At 45.1% G+C, this 18,151-nt stretch overlaps 1 protein-coding gene across 1 annotated transcript in view; it reads right to left on the bottom strand.

Annotated features, from left to right (window-relative positions):
* Nucleotides 1–534: 534 nt before the first annotated feature.
* Nucleotides 535–18,151, bottom strand: part of LOC106745830 (UPF0489 protein C5orf22 homolog) — a 717,157-nt gene continuing 699,540 nt past the window's right edge. The window contains exons 7-8 of the mRNA XM_014621793.1: nucleotides 2,710–2,928; nucleotides 535–737 (exon numbers count right to left, since the gene is read on the bottom strand). Coding sequence (XP_014477279.1) covers nucleotides 620–737; nucleotides 2,710–2,928 — 337 coding nt within the window. The 3' untranslated portion in view covers nucleotides 535–619. The remainder of the gene's footprint in view (nucleotides 738–2,709; nucleotides 2,929–18,151) is intronic.

The following is an 18,151-nucleotide window of genomic DNA, read 5'->3' as shown; positions in this document are numbered from 1 at the left end:
AAAGAGAGTTAAGGGGAATTATATGTAAGAAAGTAATTGGGACTCGGGATTCGTTTAATGTGGAAGGTTGATTCATCGCGTACGTTTGTCCAGAAAAATTATCCGCTACGTATCATCACACACGTTAAATATTTATCTCCCCCCACAAAACTAAAAGTAACGTTACAATAATAATCACGATTAGGCCCCGAAAGGCCTGTTCTATCTCTCCTTGGTCATCCACAGAGCCGATGTAGATACAAGTTTGTCTTCGTTCAATGTTGCGAATTAATCGTGGAATTCCGTTCTGTCGATCGGAACGGACGATCGCTTCATTCGTCGATTTTTAGACGTAACGTTTATGATCGCTGTGATCAAGTCGGTATGATGTAACACTTACCTGATTTCAACGCAGGTTGGCGTCGAATTATCGTTGTTGTGTGTGTGTATGTGTGTGTGTGATGCAATCTCGTGAATAATACTAGAAAAAAATTAAGATACGTCACATAGGTTTAGATGATTACTCGTATAAAACATGTTTAATGTCGTAAGAGCATCTTTATTCGACAGATTCTAGTTCCATGGATTTAAAGGGAAGGGAACATCTCTTTATTTATGATTCATACACCCTTTCCAAAGTCTAGCACATAATGTGAATCTCCTCATCTGTAGACCCGAGTTGCAAAACGAATTCGTCGAGAACCGCACACTGAATTTCCTCGACGTCCTCAGAAGGACAGTAGTCGTCGTAGCTAGACCTACAAGAGAAAGAAATACAATTGATTTGTTTGTATGAACGTAAAACTGACAATAACTGCTGTTCTTGGACTTTCGATCAAATATTATCGACTTGCGTGATAACATTTCCTTGCTGAAATCCGCTTCTTTGTCGTTTTTATATATGTCTTCCTTCGTTACGAATTGGTACTCATACTTACTTTAACTTCTTCAATAAATTAGTTAAACTGTTTAAGGAAGATTTCTACCTACGAAATATTTGATAATCGTTCGAATGTGGCGGTACGAAAAGAAAAAAAAAAAAAAATACGAAAATCGGCCATCAGAAATCAATTGTCGACCATCTCTGTCTTTTTCTCATTAAACGTCGCTTTCACTTTTTTTCGCCTACACCTGTCGTCATTTTTGCTTTCCTGTCGGGCTTTCGCTTCTTTTCTATTTTCCACCCTCACTTTCGTCGACTTTTGCTTCCGTTCATTTAATCGCCGCACAGCACAAACTGCGAATGAGAGACTGCAGACTGTCTAAAAGCGATATCCGGTGGCGTTTCCACGTCTACCCCGGAAACTAATGCGCCTATGTAGAGATTGAGGACAGCGAGGGTTGAAAGGACGTCGAACAGGGTGAAATCGATTTTTTTCTCCGCCGAGAGCCTGAGCAGAATCTCCTCACGCTCGTCACGAGATGGCGCTAAGCTATCATTCACAGGACCATATTTACTTGATGAAGAAAGTATAACAAATTCATTCCCGTACCGAATCACCAAACAGGCTACTTTTTTATATATAAAATTAACAATGTTAATAGTACTAATAATATTAATATCTGAAGACGCTTATGCTGACAACGACTTTATTAATTGGCAGGAATATTAATTTAGACCAAGGCGATAAAATGACGTGAAATTTCTTTTAGTAATCAGTTAATTATTGCATACATCATTGATATAAGTAAACATTGTTCTCTCAACATGTGTTTCTTTATGAGGAGCAAGATATTTAGTTTACTCAAATTTTGCGGAATACTTGGGAAATTGTTCAACTGAGTCAACTGAAAACCAAAATACTCGTGATTATCAAATTTACATAGATCTGCTCGTACCTTCGCTATATTGATTTTTCACATTCTTTGCGGAAACTTAGTACGTATCGACTAACTTTTTTTTTATAATTTCGACGGAGCAACAGTTGCTCCCGTCTATTTCAGTCTTCGCGAAAAATATCGGGGGATAAAACACGGAAGAAGAAGAAGCACAGACGACGTGTACCACGGGACATCAAAGGTAGGGACATCTAACTGTGACTCGTGAAAGTTGGATGGTTTGATTTTGTGCAACCCTCCCTGAAATCCATCTTCTCCCTTCTGTGGGGGGTGGGGCTTAAGGGTATCCCCACAATCCCCGAACCCACCCTTCAGACAGCCCCGTAGTTGTTGCCCCCCGTAAGCCGCCCTTCTTCGTACCCTCCCAGCAGCATCTTCTTACGCGCCATCTGCGACTTCTGCAGGCTTTGGTCGTGCGCGTGCGAAAGCGCGCCGACGTAATTTCGCTCGTCGTAGCCCGTGAATTTACGAACAATTTAAAAATAAGCCGAACATTCAATTTCACCGATCGACTCGACATAAAATATTGAGATATTTAAAATACTGAATATTATGAAATATTGAATAACATAAACACAATACGTTAAATTAACATGCGGGCATGTTGAAAATTTAACACAGCAATATTAACAAGGACCGATTTTAACATAAAAACATACAAAATGTTTTTTACTGCGTGGTCTCACTGTAAAAAATGAAGTTGACTTCAAAGTGATCCTGGAAATTGCCACTTACGCAAGAAACAATAATGCTAAAAATTATTCTGTTTGACATCTTTGAAACATTGTCCTGGAAAATGTTTCGTAAAATTTCAATTTGTAGAGATACATGGATTCTATTAAAATGAATCAGCCTGTATTTCTAAGATTGCCGATGAGAGAAGTGATTTACCTGGCGATGGTGACAATGGTCGGATCTTTGGGTAGAGCCACCAAAAACAATTTGAACGTTTCACCGATCAAACGATCGAGATCTTTGGGCTCCGTCACGTGCTCAGGCAGGGGTGTGTCGTCGATGGTGCAACCGGCGTTGTACACGATCGACCAGTCAATATCCAAATCATCGTAAGCAGCCTTTACTTCATGGCAAAGTAGAACCACGGCTTCGTACCTGCACATTACAAATGTTGTATGGTTATTGTCCGTCGCTATTAACCAGTTACGTAACGCTGACTTCTAGTGGTTAGATAAATAAGCTCATAGTTGAACGAAAGAAATTACAATTATGAGATGAAAGGTCCTAACTAGTTTGCCAAGCGTTAATATAACGCTCACTCAAACAGCGCTGTATTCATCGAAGAGATACTACCTAATCAATAATTTTAGTAATTTTCATACATAGAAACGATTACGGGTAATCACAGGAACACGGTCTAATAAGTAAAAGTAAAGGTAAAAATTTCAGATTAACCGCGCCGTAGAGTAATAAGCATTTACGAAAAGCCTTCGACACGGGAGCGAGATTCTTCTCGGCGACAAGGACGGTCACTTTCGAAAATGGTGATTGCACGGGCAATTTTTGCGAATTGCACGTAAAGCGGACGGGGGCCACGAGGGCGAGACGCGGGAGACAAAGGTGAACGATAGAAAGTTTATAATGCCCCGACGCGCGATAGCACGTGGCTGCAAAAGTTGAGGTATTTCCTGAAGGCACGCGACGAAAGTTAACACGGCCGCAAGAACGGTTCCGGGTGCCCGTAATTTGTACTCCTCCGTTCCTCCGTGAGCGCTCTTTATCTCCCCCCCTCCGACTCTGTGCTCCCCCTTACACCGCCCTCTTCTGCTTTTATTCTTATCTGATCACAAGTTTTCCTCGTTTTCTGCAGCTGCAATTCCTGGCGCGGCACGATCGGACGATACCTTCGTTGACAAGCAGGGGCCGATCATCTGGGTTCTTTCCCTGTTCTTTTTTTTTCTCTTTTTCTTTTGCTTTTAGATTACCGATAATGATATCATTGGATGACGATGCGGGAGCCGCGACAGACCCGCCGTAAACCTGCTTCGTGACGGGGACACTCGGAGCATATTTAGAGCGGAGCTCGCCCGGACGGCTATCATTATCATCGTTACTGTTTCGTGGATACATGTATGGGGCGTCCCACGTACATGCGTGATTTTTTATCGCGACCCCGAGAAACTTTGTTGCGGGGACCAAGTCAAATTAAAGCCTCGTTTCTCGAGCCTTAATTTTCGGCGCGTTCAATCGCGTCGAATCTTCCTTGAAGCATTATTTCAATCGACAAACGCGCGAGAAAGCACACGTGGAAAAACACGTGACTCTTATTTTTGTTCACTTTACAAAGGAGAAAGTTTAAATTTATCTGACGATGAAAAAACCAAAAACATTTATATCGGTCGGAGAAAACAGAATTTCTGCTTTTTACAAGCCGGATTCTGTTCTTTTACCCGGTAATCCCGTCTCCTCCGACCAAAACGTGCTGGTTTCGTTCATCGTCCGGTAAATTCAACTAAACTTTTTCGTACGGTAAAAAATTTTCTGCTAAAAACAAATAATTGAAATTTTATGTTATTTTAACGAGGTAAAAAATAATATGTTAACTTCAGCATTAGATTTGTGTACTTTTTAACACGTTTCCCGTGTTAAAGTAACGCAAAAATTTCAGTGAACTATTTTTAACACAGAATCTTTTACTGCACGTGCGCAATACATCCGAAGTCCATCGATGAGGCCACATTTCTAAATGTTTCCTTGTGTTGGTACAATATAAAATTCAATGTTTGAGAATACATAAAATTTCCATCGGAATTGGAATTCGAAAAACTGTGAATAAAAGAAGATATATATTAAAATTATATTTAATTATACTCTTTCTTCCTCTCTCTCTCTCTCTCTCTCTTTCTCTCGGGCAAGATTTACCGCACCAATTGACGGGAAGAGAGACATTAATTTGCATCGCACGGGAAAATGGAGGAAAACAGCTTGCGAGTACCACCGCCCTTATCGACACACGACGGACTTCGACGAGGAAAGATCGAGAATGTTTCTTTCTCACAGCGCGATAAGCGACACTGTTGCGACGAACAACACAAATTAGTCGACACACACACGCACCGGAAGGCGAGGGGACACCTTTCGGTATTAATAACGGAAGCGCACGCTATATCATTTCGCCACCGACACACGGCGCCGAGCGCATAATTTTCGAATTAAGTTAAACGGTCCTCGGGTTAGGCCTCGATACTGTGTATGTAACCGAAGGCCTGTAATGGACGTAATCGGCGAAAAGGCCGAAAGTTTATTCCTCTCCTTTTTATTCGGCACCGGGTATACCAGGTGCGTGGCTAGCGAGCGGCGTGCCCGTTCGCTAACGCGTCAACTGTTTATAAGAGGAGGCCATCGTCGGGCCTTTCGCGCCCACTTTTTCCTCGCTGAATATTAATTATTCTCCCGAAAGCATCTGCGCACCTGCCCTCCACTCGCCTCCGGGCCGGACACACACGAGCCCCCCGCTTCTTCGTGCCTATCGTCGTCGCTCGTGTGTGATTCTTGCCGCAGATTATCCCGACAGTTGGGTAACAAAGTCGGTAACGATCGATCTTGAGGAAACGAGAACGAGTTCTCACGTGGCCACGTCGTTCAACGCTGCGATGCGATCGATGTGAAAACGCGGCGTATCTTGAGAAATTGTTTTCAAGATGAAAACTTATCGATAATTTTTCGCGTTTTTAAAGTGATGCGATCTTTAATGACTTGTGCGTTTTTAAATTCATGATCGATAATCGGAATATAAGTAATATAAAATTCGTTGTATTTTTTTTCCGTCGCGCATAAGCTGCCCCGTCGACTGGAGCATATCATTAGGATCTCGCGGTATGATCGATGACGCTTAGACATCGTTAATAGGTATAATTATAAATGACTTATTGCACTCTCTCTCACCACCTGAATACATTGTAATGTATTGTAACGGTCCGTCTTCCGTGGATATTCAATTTTGAGAGGCGATTTTTCAGATTGCATCGTTAGGATGATCCATTAAGACCCACGTGATTCGAGAAACCGCCAGGTTCACACAACCCTATGATTCCCACCGCGTAATTCAAATTTAATGCCGGTAATTTAGGACGCTCGAATGCTGCAGGTAATCGTGGAATTCCTATCTTTGCGATGCCAGATATATATTACATCGAAGAACTTGCCAGTGACATGTATGATCTGCCGATTGCAGAATTTATCTCTTTATCGCTTCGTGTATAATTTAAAGTTGATTTTACTTTAATACGCCTTAATTGGAACGATCGCGATTAAAGCACAAATCATAAATATCTCTGATGTTGATTTTGAACGGATACGTCACACTCAATACGCGCAAAAAGTATGCTCTAAAACATATTTCGACGAGTGTCGCACTTTACGACGGATAATGTGTATTATTGATCGCTAATCTTGAGAAATGTTGGATCGTCGGATAACGTTGTTGAATACATCATAGTCTCACCATCTCTAGAAACGAGAGCCAGAAACGGGGATTCGATTCTGATAGATCACGGTTTGTTACGTACATGAAATATACATATATTTATCCCCCTTTTTCATCGTCACCGACGGCGGAGTGCGTGTGCAAAACGATCGAATGATAGATGTATTATCTGCCTGCGTTCTCACGGCTACAATTATACACAGCGGCAAAAACGATCGTGGAATCTCTTTGGATCCTTTTTTTTACACTTATAAAGCAGATGTCACGAGAGACTAACACCAACGCATCCGCCTTTATCTCTGTGATTCATATTTCTCGACGTGCGTGCGCCAGTAAAAGAGAGAGAGAGAGAGAAAGAAGGAGGGAATGAGAGAGCGACCGGTTTTGTTATTTTGCTCCGCTTTTCTCTCTTCGTCCCTCTCTTTTTTTTTGTAGTAACATACGTTACCACTACATTCTCGCACAATGAGAGTAAAAGGAGTGCGAGCGAAAGAGAGAGAAGGAGAGTACAAAGCGAGAGAGACGGGAATAACGAGGAAGGAAGCGAGACACTACTGGTCCACGGCTGTCCCGACGAATGAGTTAACGGACAATAGCGGTCCACGTTGAAAAAATAAGGGAAAGAGGGACGACGAACGAAGGGAGGGGGCCCTCATTACGAAGGGCGCCCCCGGTGTGTTTGTCGATAAGGGGGCCTATATGCAAATGGCCGTCCGTAGCCGGACGGACGGAAAGAAAAAGTTTCCCTCTCTCGCTCGTTGCTTCTCCACGTCTCTCTTTCTCTTCCTCTCTCTCCCCCTCTCTTCCTCTCTTTCTCTTTCACTCTATTTGTTACGACGCTCCTTCTCTCGGTGCAGAAATAATGCCCTCTGACAGTATGCTAAAGTAGAAACGGGGGGGAAGGAAGAGAGGTATAATGTATCGTAATCAGATAATCAATTATTAAGAGCCCGGCAAAAAACAACGAGGGTTGACGTGCGAGCAACAGGACAGGATCGCAGCCGGATGCGAGGGGCCTTCGTTCTTCGCTACCTCCGCGATTCATCCCGAGATCTCGCAGCCGAGGCAGCTAATGCTCGATACTGCGTTTTGAAGTTTCGTCAAAGCGCCGCTCGCAAAACGTGATCGCATATTTACTCTTATCGCGAGAGACTTCGCTGGAACTCACTTCGCGCATACGTGAAGAATGCCGAATAATCGGTAAGACAGAAACTACAATGGATCGTTAGACGGTTGCTGGACGGTATTATTTCTTAAGAAATTTACGAATCGGAAATTTATTAATTTCAAGAGAGCCAGACGATATTTTTCTCCAGCCGATGCTTTGATATCAAAAAAAAAAAAAAAACAATCTTTTTATTATTGAGTAGATATGTACTATGATGTGAAATATAGAGAAATTGAGTATTTATTTAATTTTCCGAACAAAATAATTTCGTTGAGAAGTTAAATAAGAATTTCGACTAAATTATCTTCTAGTCGATATAATAGGGGTTCTTCTGTCTCCTTTTGGCAAGAAAGGGGTTGATTCGAAACGTCGGAAATCGAATGAGAATTCTCCCGTGGGTCGGTTAATTATACTACCTTGCTAATGAATTTATTTACGCATATACATCTGCGCGTCTTGGCGGATCTCGAATTGATCTCATCGGCTATCGGGCCGAAAGATCTGAATATCAAATGTCCCTCCTATCCTCATTAAAAAGCAAAATGATCGGTACGCGTTTAGTTATCCTGCATAGCAAATATATCGCCTTGTCCGGGTCCGATCTCTCCCGACCTAATGTAACCGAACCTGTCTTACACAAATGTTTGGCGAGCGTTCGGGAAATGCGTCGATATCGAGTTACCAATCTATAATGGATAGACCCAGCTGTGTTCACGCGTGTGATCGAAGGTAAACGTTCATTAAACGCGACCTGAAATTTTACCCGTTATTATAGATGCGCTCTGAGATTACGATGCCACGAAAATGGCCGGTGGCCGGATTGCATACATTAATACAACTTACACGAGTTGTTTCCACGCCGGTAAAATATGTGTTAAACAATGACGGAATATTGTATGTCATTAATTTAACAATTTATCCAAATATATCGGACTCGATTACGCATCTGCGTCGACGACACAACCCGTAACAATTAGGAGAAAGTAATAACGTTGAAATTAAATTCGTTGAAACGTTTTCCTCGGATCGGATCACAAAATGATCGGTCCAGTCGGCAAGACCGATCGCTGATATCGAAAGCTCGCTCGTCGTGCTCGTTGGTGTCGCGTGGATACCTGTCATACGACACGTGCCATTCGAGGCACGATAATTCGGTGCGTACTCGCAGGTAGAACGGGATGTGTTTGGGACCGCGGCAGGTACATACCCGTCTGTATCGAGAAGCGATCCTAAGGGGCCGCCCCATACCACCAATCAATAGATATCCGTCCCCATCGAACGTTTCGGAGTATTGTCGATATTGGGTGCATTCAGCTGCACTGTGGGACAGACAGGTTGCACTGTTGCCACCGATGTGCCGCGGCGGAAGTTGAAAGGACCATTGACATTGTGTCAAGCACAGGTCAATCTCTTTTTGCTGCGACCCGTCTTGCGCCGAGAGCTCGCTCTCGGAAATTTATTAATTTCAAGAGAGCCAGACGATATTTTTCTCCAGCCGATGCTTTGATATCGAAAAAAAAAAAAAAACAATCTTTTTATTATTGAGTAGATATGTACTATGATGTGAAATATAGAGAAATTGAGTATTTATTTAATTTTCCGAATTAGGAGAAATACATTCAGTTCGTGAGATGAAACAATTTCTTACGTAGAATTAAATAAAGACAGAAAGAGAGAGAGAGAGACAAATTAAACATAAAGTAGGAAATACACTATAAAAGAGAATAAATTAGCAAATTAATTGAAATAAATCAACAAAGGTCAAGTTATCATAAGCATAATATTAAATATTATCAAAATGAAGTACAACTTAGATATTAAACATTTCATTCACACAGTACACAATATTGTAGGTTTCATTTCAAGCTTGGCACTGACGCGTCTCCTGGAATTATTTTTGCAAAAAGTTCATCTCGTCGACCGCTTGATACACAGCTGCCGGGAACTAACGCGAGAGATCGCGATCATGAATTCAATTCTCGTCGCGGCCGTCGACTGCCGTCTATACGCGAACGCCCGGGTCTAACGTATTCCAGCCGAACCCTTCTCCGCGGAGCCTTCTAATTAATTAGAATTAACGGTCAAATACGGGACAATTGCGAGTGCGTGCGAAGCGAGGTTGGCGCGTATGGTGTGCTAATACCGTCAGCGACAGCGGAAAGAAGAGAAAGGAAATAAGACGATGGGGGTCGGTTTCAGTGCGGCGCGTCACGCTGCGCGAAAATTTGCATATGCGTTCCGGACTTAATTAGGTTACGGCTGCCGAAACCGGGTCGGAGTTCACACACTTCATTAGAAATTCCGGTGCCCAGCCCGGTTTCATTCTGATACATATATATATATATATATATATAATGTTCCGCGCAATCTCTGCCGTGTGTGCGTGTGCTTCTCTTCCCAGGTTACACCCCTCCTTCTATTACGACTTTTTTCTCATCGTCTTCTCGCGTACTACCCCTCTTAGCGAGGTTCTTCCGCTCCGAGCTTCCGTCCGACTAGAAATAATCGTCGTTAGTTTGCAGTTAGACTGCAAGATCCGCGAGAAAATGAATTTGACATTTGTGGATTTTACTAATCGCGTGTTTTTACCGAAAGAAGGTTATCGTAAAAGAATAAAAAAAAGAGTAAGAGAAAATGTCCAGGTCGAGAAAATTCTCGAAATCTTGTTTCCTTGAGATCGCTCGCGCGGAGATATAAGATCCAGTCGTTGGTCGCATCCGGATGTACATCCGAGATTACACGCCGGAGGAATTCGATACGTCGGTTGATGCATTCGCGAGACGTGTCTCAGCTACCATTGCGGATTTACATGAAAACAGCCCCTTCTAATTATAAAGGTTGCGGCATTACTCGCGAGCAAGGGGAACAACGCTGCTCTCTCGGAAAGGTGAAATAATCAAGTTAGCTTCTCTCTCTCTCTTTCCTCTCTCTATATGGGGCCTTATGCAAATTAGACCCTGCTACTGTATCAGCATCAGCTGTCTTAAAAGAAACTTGCGACACCGCGCGGCTGGAACAGGCAGTGAGAAGGTCTCACGCTGTCTGATTAATTCACTTCCGTTAATGGAGATATTTATTACTCGTCAGCGACTTCGTTAATGTTGCTGGAATTATAAACGAGTTCTTCGCACTTTTTCTCCGCTACGCCCGGTGCTTCCACCCCATCTTACTTTATACCAGTTACACTATTTTATCTCTTGTTAATAATTCAACGTGCGCGTGCACACACATATACACGCACATAAACCTAGCCGTCATTTGACTCATTTCTCACCTTGATAATAAGAGTCTTTTGTCGGGATAATCGTTGAATAAAATTATCTGACAGAAGAAACAAGGAGAAATAAAAATGCACAAAGTATTATAATAAAAATTAATTTTATAATACCGGACTATAACGGAATTATGACTGAAATTATGATGTGTATTGTAATCTTTAGTTATGTATGTACACATAATATATATATGGGTGTATATATACGTGTATATAGTATATACATCGGTAAAGATTACAACATATAATTTCAGTAATAATTCCGGCATGACTCAGCATTAAAAAATTTCGCGGGTTAATTTCTATTACAATATTTTCTCTGTGTAGTTTTTCTCCTCGATAATTCTCTCGGATAATTATCATGCAAGATATGTATACATGTATTTATGTAGAAGACACAAAGGATGGGATAAACAATAGCTTCCCTCGAAATATTCTCCGAGGGAAAATTACCATTGTATCGCCTACGTGAGATCGATCGCATCGAAATCACTTCTAATTTCCCGCTTCTCTCTCTGCATCTTCGAAACCGACCGGCAAGTTCGCGGGAGAAAAAAATATCCACCACCCCCGGCCGGTCCCGTTTTAACTCGAGAGTATGAATCGGGCGAATAGACAAAAGTTTTAATTGGTCTATCCGGGTACGGAGTGTTCCTCATCTCCAAATTAACGATTAGCGCGACGGCACAGGCTCCTCGATCAGCGCGGCTCGACTCGTAATTGCGTACAATCAGCGGTTTCTGGAGGAGCGAACGGCTTAACGAATCTCCCCTTTGTCGCCGCTCCGCGCGGTCGATTGTGGCTCGAGAGAGCCGACAGGCCGGCCGTAATAACAGTTTAAAAAAAAAAACCCTTGAATATTACTCACCATCGGCAATGAACCTACCTACCGGCGCCGTGATTCGTGCAAATCGCGATTTAATAGTGTCAAGGAGCGAGCGACGGCGGCGGGACGGCGGCAGGAGGTCGTGGGGGGAGGGGTGGAGAGGTCGGCGGGCGTTTTGCTCCTCGAGGAATTTTATCGGGAGCCGTAATTCCGGGGAGGTGGTACGGGGGTGACGAGTCCGAGTCCTTTAATAACGTAATTAGCTCGGAGGATCTAAAATTTCTGCGGCAGATCGGGAATAAATTAATGCAATTATCCTTGCGCTCCGCCGTAGCCGCGAGACTCGTGGCGGCGAGATGGGAGGAGGAGACGGTGGGACGGGGGTGGGGAGGGGATGAATCTTTGCTCTCTCGTCTCTTTTCTTCCGCGATACGGCAGAAGCGGTTCTGTCTCCGACGTCCTGCCCGGATATTTATATTGGTTCTCCCGCTCGCTCTCCGCTTTTTCGTCCGTTACGACTCGAGACATACATCTCTCTCGGTAACCATACTTTTCATCTGTGCCGATAATCTCGCACACAGACACGTGCACTAAGAAAGAAAAAACTGACGGTATTCGTAACTGTAAATCGCATAAGTGAAATAATTATGGTCGGGAGAATTTTTCCAAAGAGTACTATTACTATGTACGCAGAAAAATATATACTCCGTTCAAAAGTAAATGTTGCTTACTTCAAGTATCTCACAAGTTTATATATCCGTAAATATATCACAAATTCATCATAAGCATGAAATTTATCGCAAAATAAATTTCGAATTCCGATGAGTTTAGCATTAGCATTTCAATTAAGGATATTGAATTAAAACAAAAATCGGGCTGTTTATTTAAATTACCTGCGAATCTGACGTTTCTTTTCGATGAAGTTTCGTAATATTCTTAAAAAGAGAACAAATTTGTCTTCCGAGAAGAAGTGAATCGAAATATTCGTGAAACGTGTGAAACAAGTCCATGAAGGACGCCGACTCGAAAATCAAGTTGAATATTGATCTAAGCCGTGAAAGCCCGGAATATCAAACTTCAACGAATCGTTTCTTCGCAAGCAATCACAGAAATCAACAGAATCGTCATCCTTTATTGCTCGCTGCAAATCGTTTTCACAGGACGCGTCATCCAACGTTTCACGAGCGAGAGTACGAGGCACATCGGAGGCTCCGCCGCAACGAATCGTCCAATTAACGCGCATTTCTCCGTTTGAAATCTCGAGTTCAAACTCCAAAAGCTTGCTCTGGTCGAACGGCATTCGACGCTCGGCGGGTGATTGCTTTAATATGCTAAATATCCCGGCGTTTTCCGCCGGCCGACGGTAAACGACGGTTCGGCAAATACAGGACGAGCGATCGTTCATCTCTCCGGAGCTCGTTAAAGGAAATTAATGTCGGTCACGTTGAGTCACACACGACGCCGGGCTCGCGACGGAGGGGGAGAGAGAGAAAGAGAGAGACGGCAGGAGGAAGGTTTTTCACGTCTTCTCCTGAGCGAATCGGCCCGGTGCGCGCCGACGACGTGACCTCGCACGAATTAGCGGGCCCGCATGCCGACGAATTCTCGCGTGTGCACGCATACGTGCCACCAACAAAAAAGAAACAAGAAGAAAGGCCCGAAGGAGGGGGGACGTGGACATTATCGCTCGAAGGGTCTCGTCTTCCGCTTCGTCGTGCCTTCGTGAATGTATAGAATACGCTTTGCATTCTCCAGCACGGACGCGAGTGAGTATGCAAATGGAGTGACAAGCGAGCCAGAACCGTAACGGAGTGTTGCCGTGAGACGCCCCTGCTTCCAAATTTTCCGTGGATTCTAAATGATAATTGAAAACATTTTCATGCTTGATGCGAACATGAGCCGAAGAGGGCCTTAAGATGACGACAAGATTGTCGCCGGTAACAACATCAGTCGATAGTAGTGATTGTTGAACGATTAGAGAAGAGAAATTGAGAATTTCGGGATGTCATACGTCTACCCTGTAATCACGACCCTGAAGGAGACGGGGGCCTGATGGTGATCGCACACAAGGGGCCCATTACGCGAGCCAGCCCCGGAACAAGAAAAAACGACACATTGTGATGCGATGTATGCGCAAGGGGGTCGCACCGTAGAACTAGAACAAAGCGTCGCGATAAAAACTGGGCATGAATCCGGGTCGCGAGAAGGAGGCGGCGAAGGGGTGGAAAACGGGACCAGTGGGGGCCTCACGCTTCCGAATCTGCTTCTGTACTGCCAGTATTCGGCGCGCGTATTCAAACCGCGTTTCCGTTCGTTCCTTCGCTCCTCTCTCACGACGTTCGTCCGTTCGTTCGTTCATTCGACGGCCGGCAAATCCGCGATAATTATCATCGGTAATAAAATGCGAAGATCATGAGATTCAAGTGTCGACAGTGCCATTTATTTGTCTCGTCGCACGCGGACAATTAGTGCGTCATTATCGTCATCGGATCGGTAAAGATGTGAGATTGAGACGAAACTTCTTCGGTGCTCAGTCAAGTGGAAGGGAAAAAGTGCCAGTAAGAGTCTAAGTGTTGATGTCGGTGCGCAGAAATGTTATTCTTATCTAGAAACGTGCGGTCGTACACAGTAAAAAGTTGTGTGAAGTTTAACACATTTCACATGTCTCAAACGGTCCAATTTTTGTGTTACTTTGACACAACGTAAATATGTTGGAAAATAACGCAAATATTATATCGAAAAATGACACAAAAAAATAAACACAAAATGAACACGTTAATCGATACGTTAATTTGACATATAAAATGTGTTATTTTAATATTTACGCATGTTGAATATAGACACAGCACAAAATGTTGAGATAATATAAGCACAATATTAAATTAATACACGGGTATGTTGAAAATTTAATAAAAATTTTAACGAGAACCGATTTTAACACAAATACAAAATGTTTTTTTACCGCGTAGTATTTACACGCGCATAAACTCGATATTCTGTTGACGTTCTCATTGGCTCATCTTTCTCTCCATTTGCCAAACCTTTTCTATCAAGATTTCCAAATCTAGTTATATTGATATCTGTTATTACTGGATTATAAAATAAAATAAATAAAATAAAAATCGATCGTAAAATCATGAGTGTGCATATAAGCTTCGATAAATTCCAGTAAATTTCCCGTTCAATCATATCCGTAAATTTCCTATTACATCGGCAAATTTCGGTAAATGTCCCATTTAATTATACATCGCGTAAAATCCACACTTTCGTCCAAATTTTCCTCTCCAACTGCGCGAAAGCGCTCCTTCTCGTCGCGTATTAACAGGTTCGTCGGGAAATACTCGCGCGTCACGTTCCTTCGCGGTATTATTTGACCGAATATCCCCGTTCTCCGTGAATATCGAGCGAAGACGAAGATACAGTCCCCGGCGCACGGTGTATCCACCTGGATACGAGAAGGAGAGATCCCCTATGAGGACAGCGTGGGGTGGAAGAGCGAAGCGAGGATGGCCGCGTATGGATTCGCTCCGGCTTGTTCCGAGGGCGAAGTTAGGACGGTTTGGAAATGATGAAAAAGCTTCTTGCGTCACTGTCAGCCGCCGCCGGTCCGTATTACCCTCCCCTTCTGCCACCCGCTCACCCAGCCCGCGACCTCGTCTTTCCCCTTCGTCGCCATGTACCGAAGAACTTGGGGCTCCGCTCTATCCATCTTAATATTATTATTTCATTCCGCGAGCTCGGTTTTCAGGGCATCCTCGTTTCCCTTTCTCTCTCTCTCTCTCTCTCCCTCCCTCTCTTTTTCTCTCCCTCCCTCTCCCCGTTCCACTCCCTCGCACTTTTTCTCTCTCTCTTCTCGACGACCTAATCGTGCGATCCGCGCACGAGAGTTCGACCTCCTTGTTTCCCCCCTCTGTGAAATTCACCTTCCGTCCTTCCCCGCCCTCGGGACCGATCTACCCGCCCCGTCACCGGCACCCTCCACCTTCCGGAGCACCATCACTTACGGATCAATAGGGTATGGAAGATAAACGCAGCTAGAGGGGATCCACGGGGGTGGAGAGAGAGAGCGCGCCAGCGCGCGGGTGGAATAACGGTGGAAAGGGGAAAAGGAAGAAGAGCACAATGGTACCCACGCGGAGGCCCCGGTGTCCCGTGTCAACGAGATACCGGGGTATTTTTTTGCCGCGGCTACGACTCCTTGTTGGGATTCGTGGCGGTGCTCTCGAGAAATCGCCACGAGGCTGGATAACGAATAAGAGATAATGAGGAGGAGGATCGATCGTGTCGGGGCCGAAGCGAGAGAGGATATGATTACGTAAATATTGCGTGAAACGGATCGCCGGCGTAACTGAGAACTGTGTTACATATCGTGCGGGAGGCACGACGATTCTGGACGTAAGGACGATTCGGGACACACTTGCGGTGTCTGAACGTGAAGGTCAAGACCTCTGTCTGAAAGAGTGAAAACGCGTTCAAATGAAAACGTCGCCCACGCCGATCGGGTGAAATTTTCCAAAACAAATCACGCACATAAGATGGACCGAGATTGCGGAGTTACTCGTGCGCGATGTGTGACGCGGTTTCGTCCCGAGCGAAACAACCGAGTCCACCGGCATTTCTGAAAGAGTGTTTGCAGGACCCTGCAAATTGCGGAAGTTGATTTACGGCGAGCGCGAACTCGCGAGTAACGATATAGGACGATCTCCTTCTCATCGAGGGTATCTCGCACGGTAACGAAGCGCTGGAGACGTTATTCAACGTCACTTCTTTTATCGATAAACGAGAGACGAGGCCGGAGTTCTCTCTCTCTCTCTCTCTCTCTCTCTCTCTCTCTCTCTCTCTCTCTCTTTGCCTCCCTCTCTATCTCCGCGAAAGAGGAAATCGTTAGGAGAGCGACATGCAAATTCGTTCGAAACTTTCGCCCTCCTCCGGGCTCTAGCACCCTCTAGGCAAGAAAAGCGGGACAGAGGACGGGAAGAAAAGCATCCGAAGGGGGAGAGGGGAGGCGGAAGCGGGTGCGACCCTCGAAGAAGACGAAGAACCGGAGGAAGAAGAACGCGGCGGGCGGTGAAAGAAGAAGAAGACCATCGCGCGCGCGGATGTTTTCTGTTCCTGGCTCTTGGCGATTTATGCGCCCTCCTCCCCTCCTACCGGCCCCGCTTACTCCCCGAGCGAGCCCCCGAAATCGCGCGACCCCGCTGGAAATGAAACGTCGCGAGGAAGAAGAGCGGTGAGGCGATCGGAGGCGCAGGGGAGGAGCGGTCGGAGCGGTGGCACGTGAAGGTGGATGGGCGGTGGATTCTCTACGTGAGGTGCTTTCGCATGACCTCGTTGTCCTCGCGCGAGAAAAATCGAGAATACGGCCGGAATCCGAGAGGAGGTTGGAATACCGTCCTGGCGGAGAGAGAGAAAGAGAGCGGTGCCGATGCGCGCGCGAGAGAAAGAGAGAAAATGAGAGTGCGCTAGGCGGCACGATTCCTCGATGCAGCTTCTAAATTTCTCGCTCTGCCGTGAGTCATCACGGCACATTACAACATCGATCGAGCTGTCCAAGTGGAAGTGTAACCGGCCGGCCTGAGTCATTATCAAAGTGTAAACATTGTCAATATTGACGTTATTGTCAAAGAGTGAGCAAAAAATTGCAATCTTCGAGCCAATCAGTTCGCTGCGCTGTGAAAAGTGGGCTCTTAGAGCGTCTTATTGAGTCCGCATTCGTCTCCCCGTTATCTTACGCAGCGCCCGAGCGCTTGTTATTGGCGTATTACTTAGCTTTTATTATATGTACTGAACGTTTCTAATCTTCTCCCTCGGTATACACGTAACACGGCGGATTGCAGGCATAAAATAAGCGCGACGCCTTTCATTACCTTATCTACCTGGAGTTATCTGGGAACCGACAAAGGCGAGCCCGCCACACGTACCTTCCCGTAATCGCGCCAATAACTTCGCTACAATTTCACCGATAAATGCGCCGGTCCGGGGTAGAGAGAGAGCGAGAACCGGGGGAGGGNGGGGGGGGGGGGGGGGGGGAGGAGGTTTCCTGCGCTGCGGTTTCGATCTTCCGACGTGGTTGCTGCCGCGCGTGGGTCATTTTTCAAGCCCCCGCGAATTTTTATCGCGTCGCGACGCATCCGGCCACACGCCATATTTCCCTGACCACCCGATAGATTCTAAACCGGCGCGGAGAAATATTGTCGTAAAAAAGAGGCAAAATAAAATTAAAGCGAGGCACGCAATACACACACAGGCACACACACGCACATACATATACTCGCCCGGTTCGCCCGGTTTCCGATCGCCGTACACCGCGTGTCTACCGCCCCCCTTCGCCCCCTCCCCCTCGACCCACCCTTTCGTTCGCCCTACTCGCTTCTTCCTCACCCCCACCGTTTAATCGGCCGCGTGCCGCCGGCGGAGGGGGGCGGTATAGCAATATGCGAAGCGAGCCAAGCCCGTTTAATATCGCAGATCGAGGCACAAATGAATATTCATTAAACACATTTTTCCGATTTTAATTACATCCCCTAAGCGGATCTGGCCCAGGCTTACGCAGCACTTCTCTCGTTCTCTTGCGCATTCGCCTCCTCTGTCTCTCCTTACCACCTTCCTATCGTAACTCTCTCT

The sequence above is a fragment of the Dinoponera quadriceps genome, unplaced genomic scaffold (genome assembly GCF_001313825.1).
Source record: "Dinoponera quadriceps isolate SergipeBrazil2010 unplaced genomic scaffold, ASM131382v1 scaffold120, whole genome shotgun sequence".
In the NCBI taxonomy this organism is placed as follows: domain Eukaryota; kingdom Metazoa; phylum Arthropoda; class Insecta; order Hymenoptera; family Formicidae; genus Dinoponera; species Dinoponera quadriceps.
The sequence above is the reverse complement of the archived record's forward strand: the minus strand, read 5'-3'. Positions and strand labels throughout refer to the sequence as shown.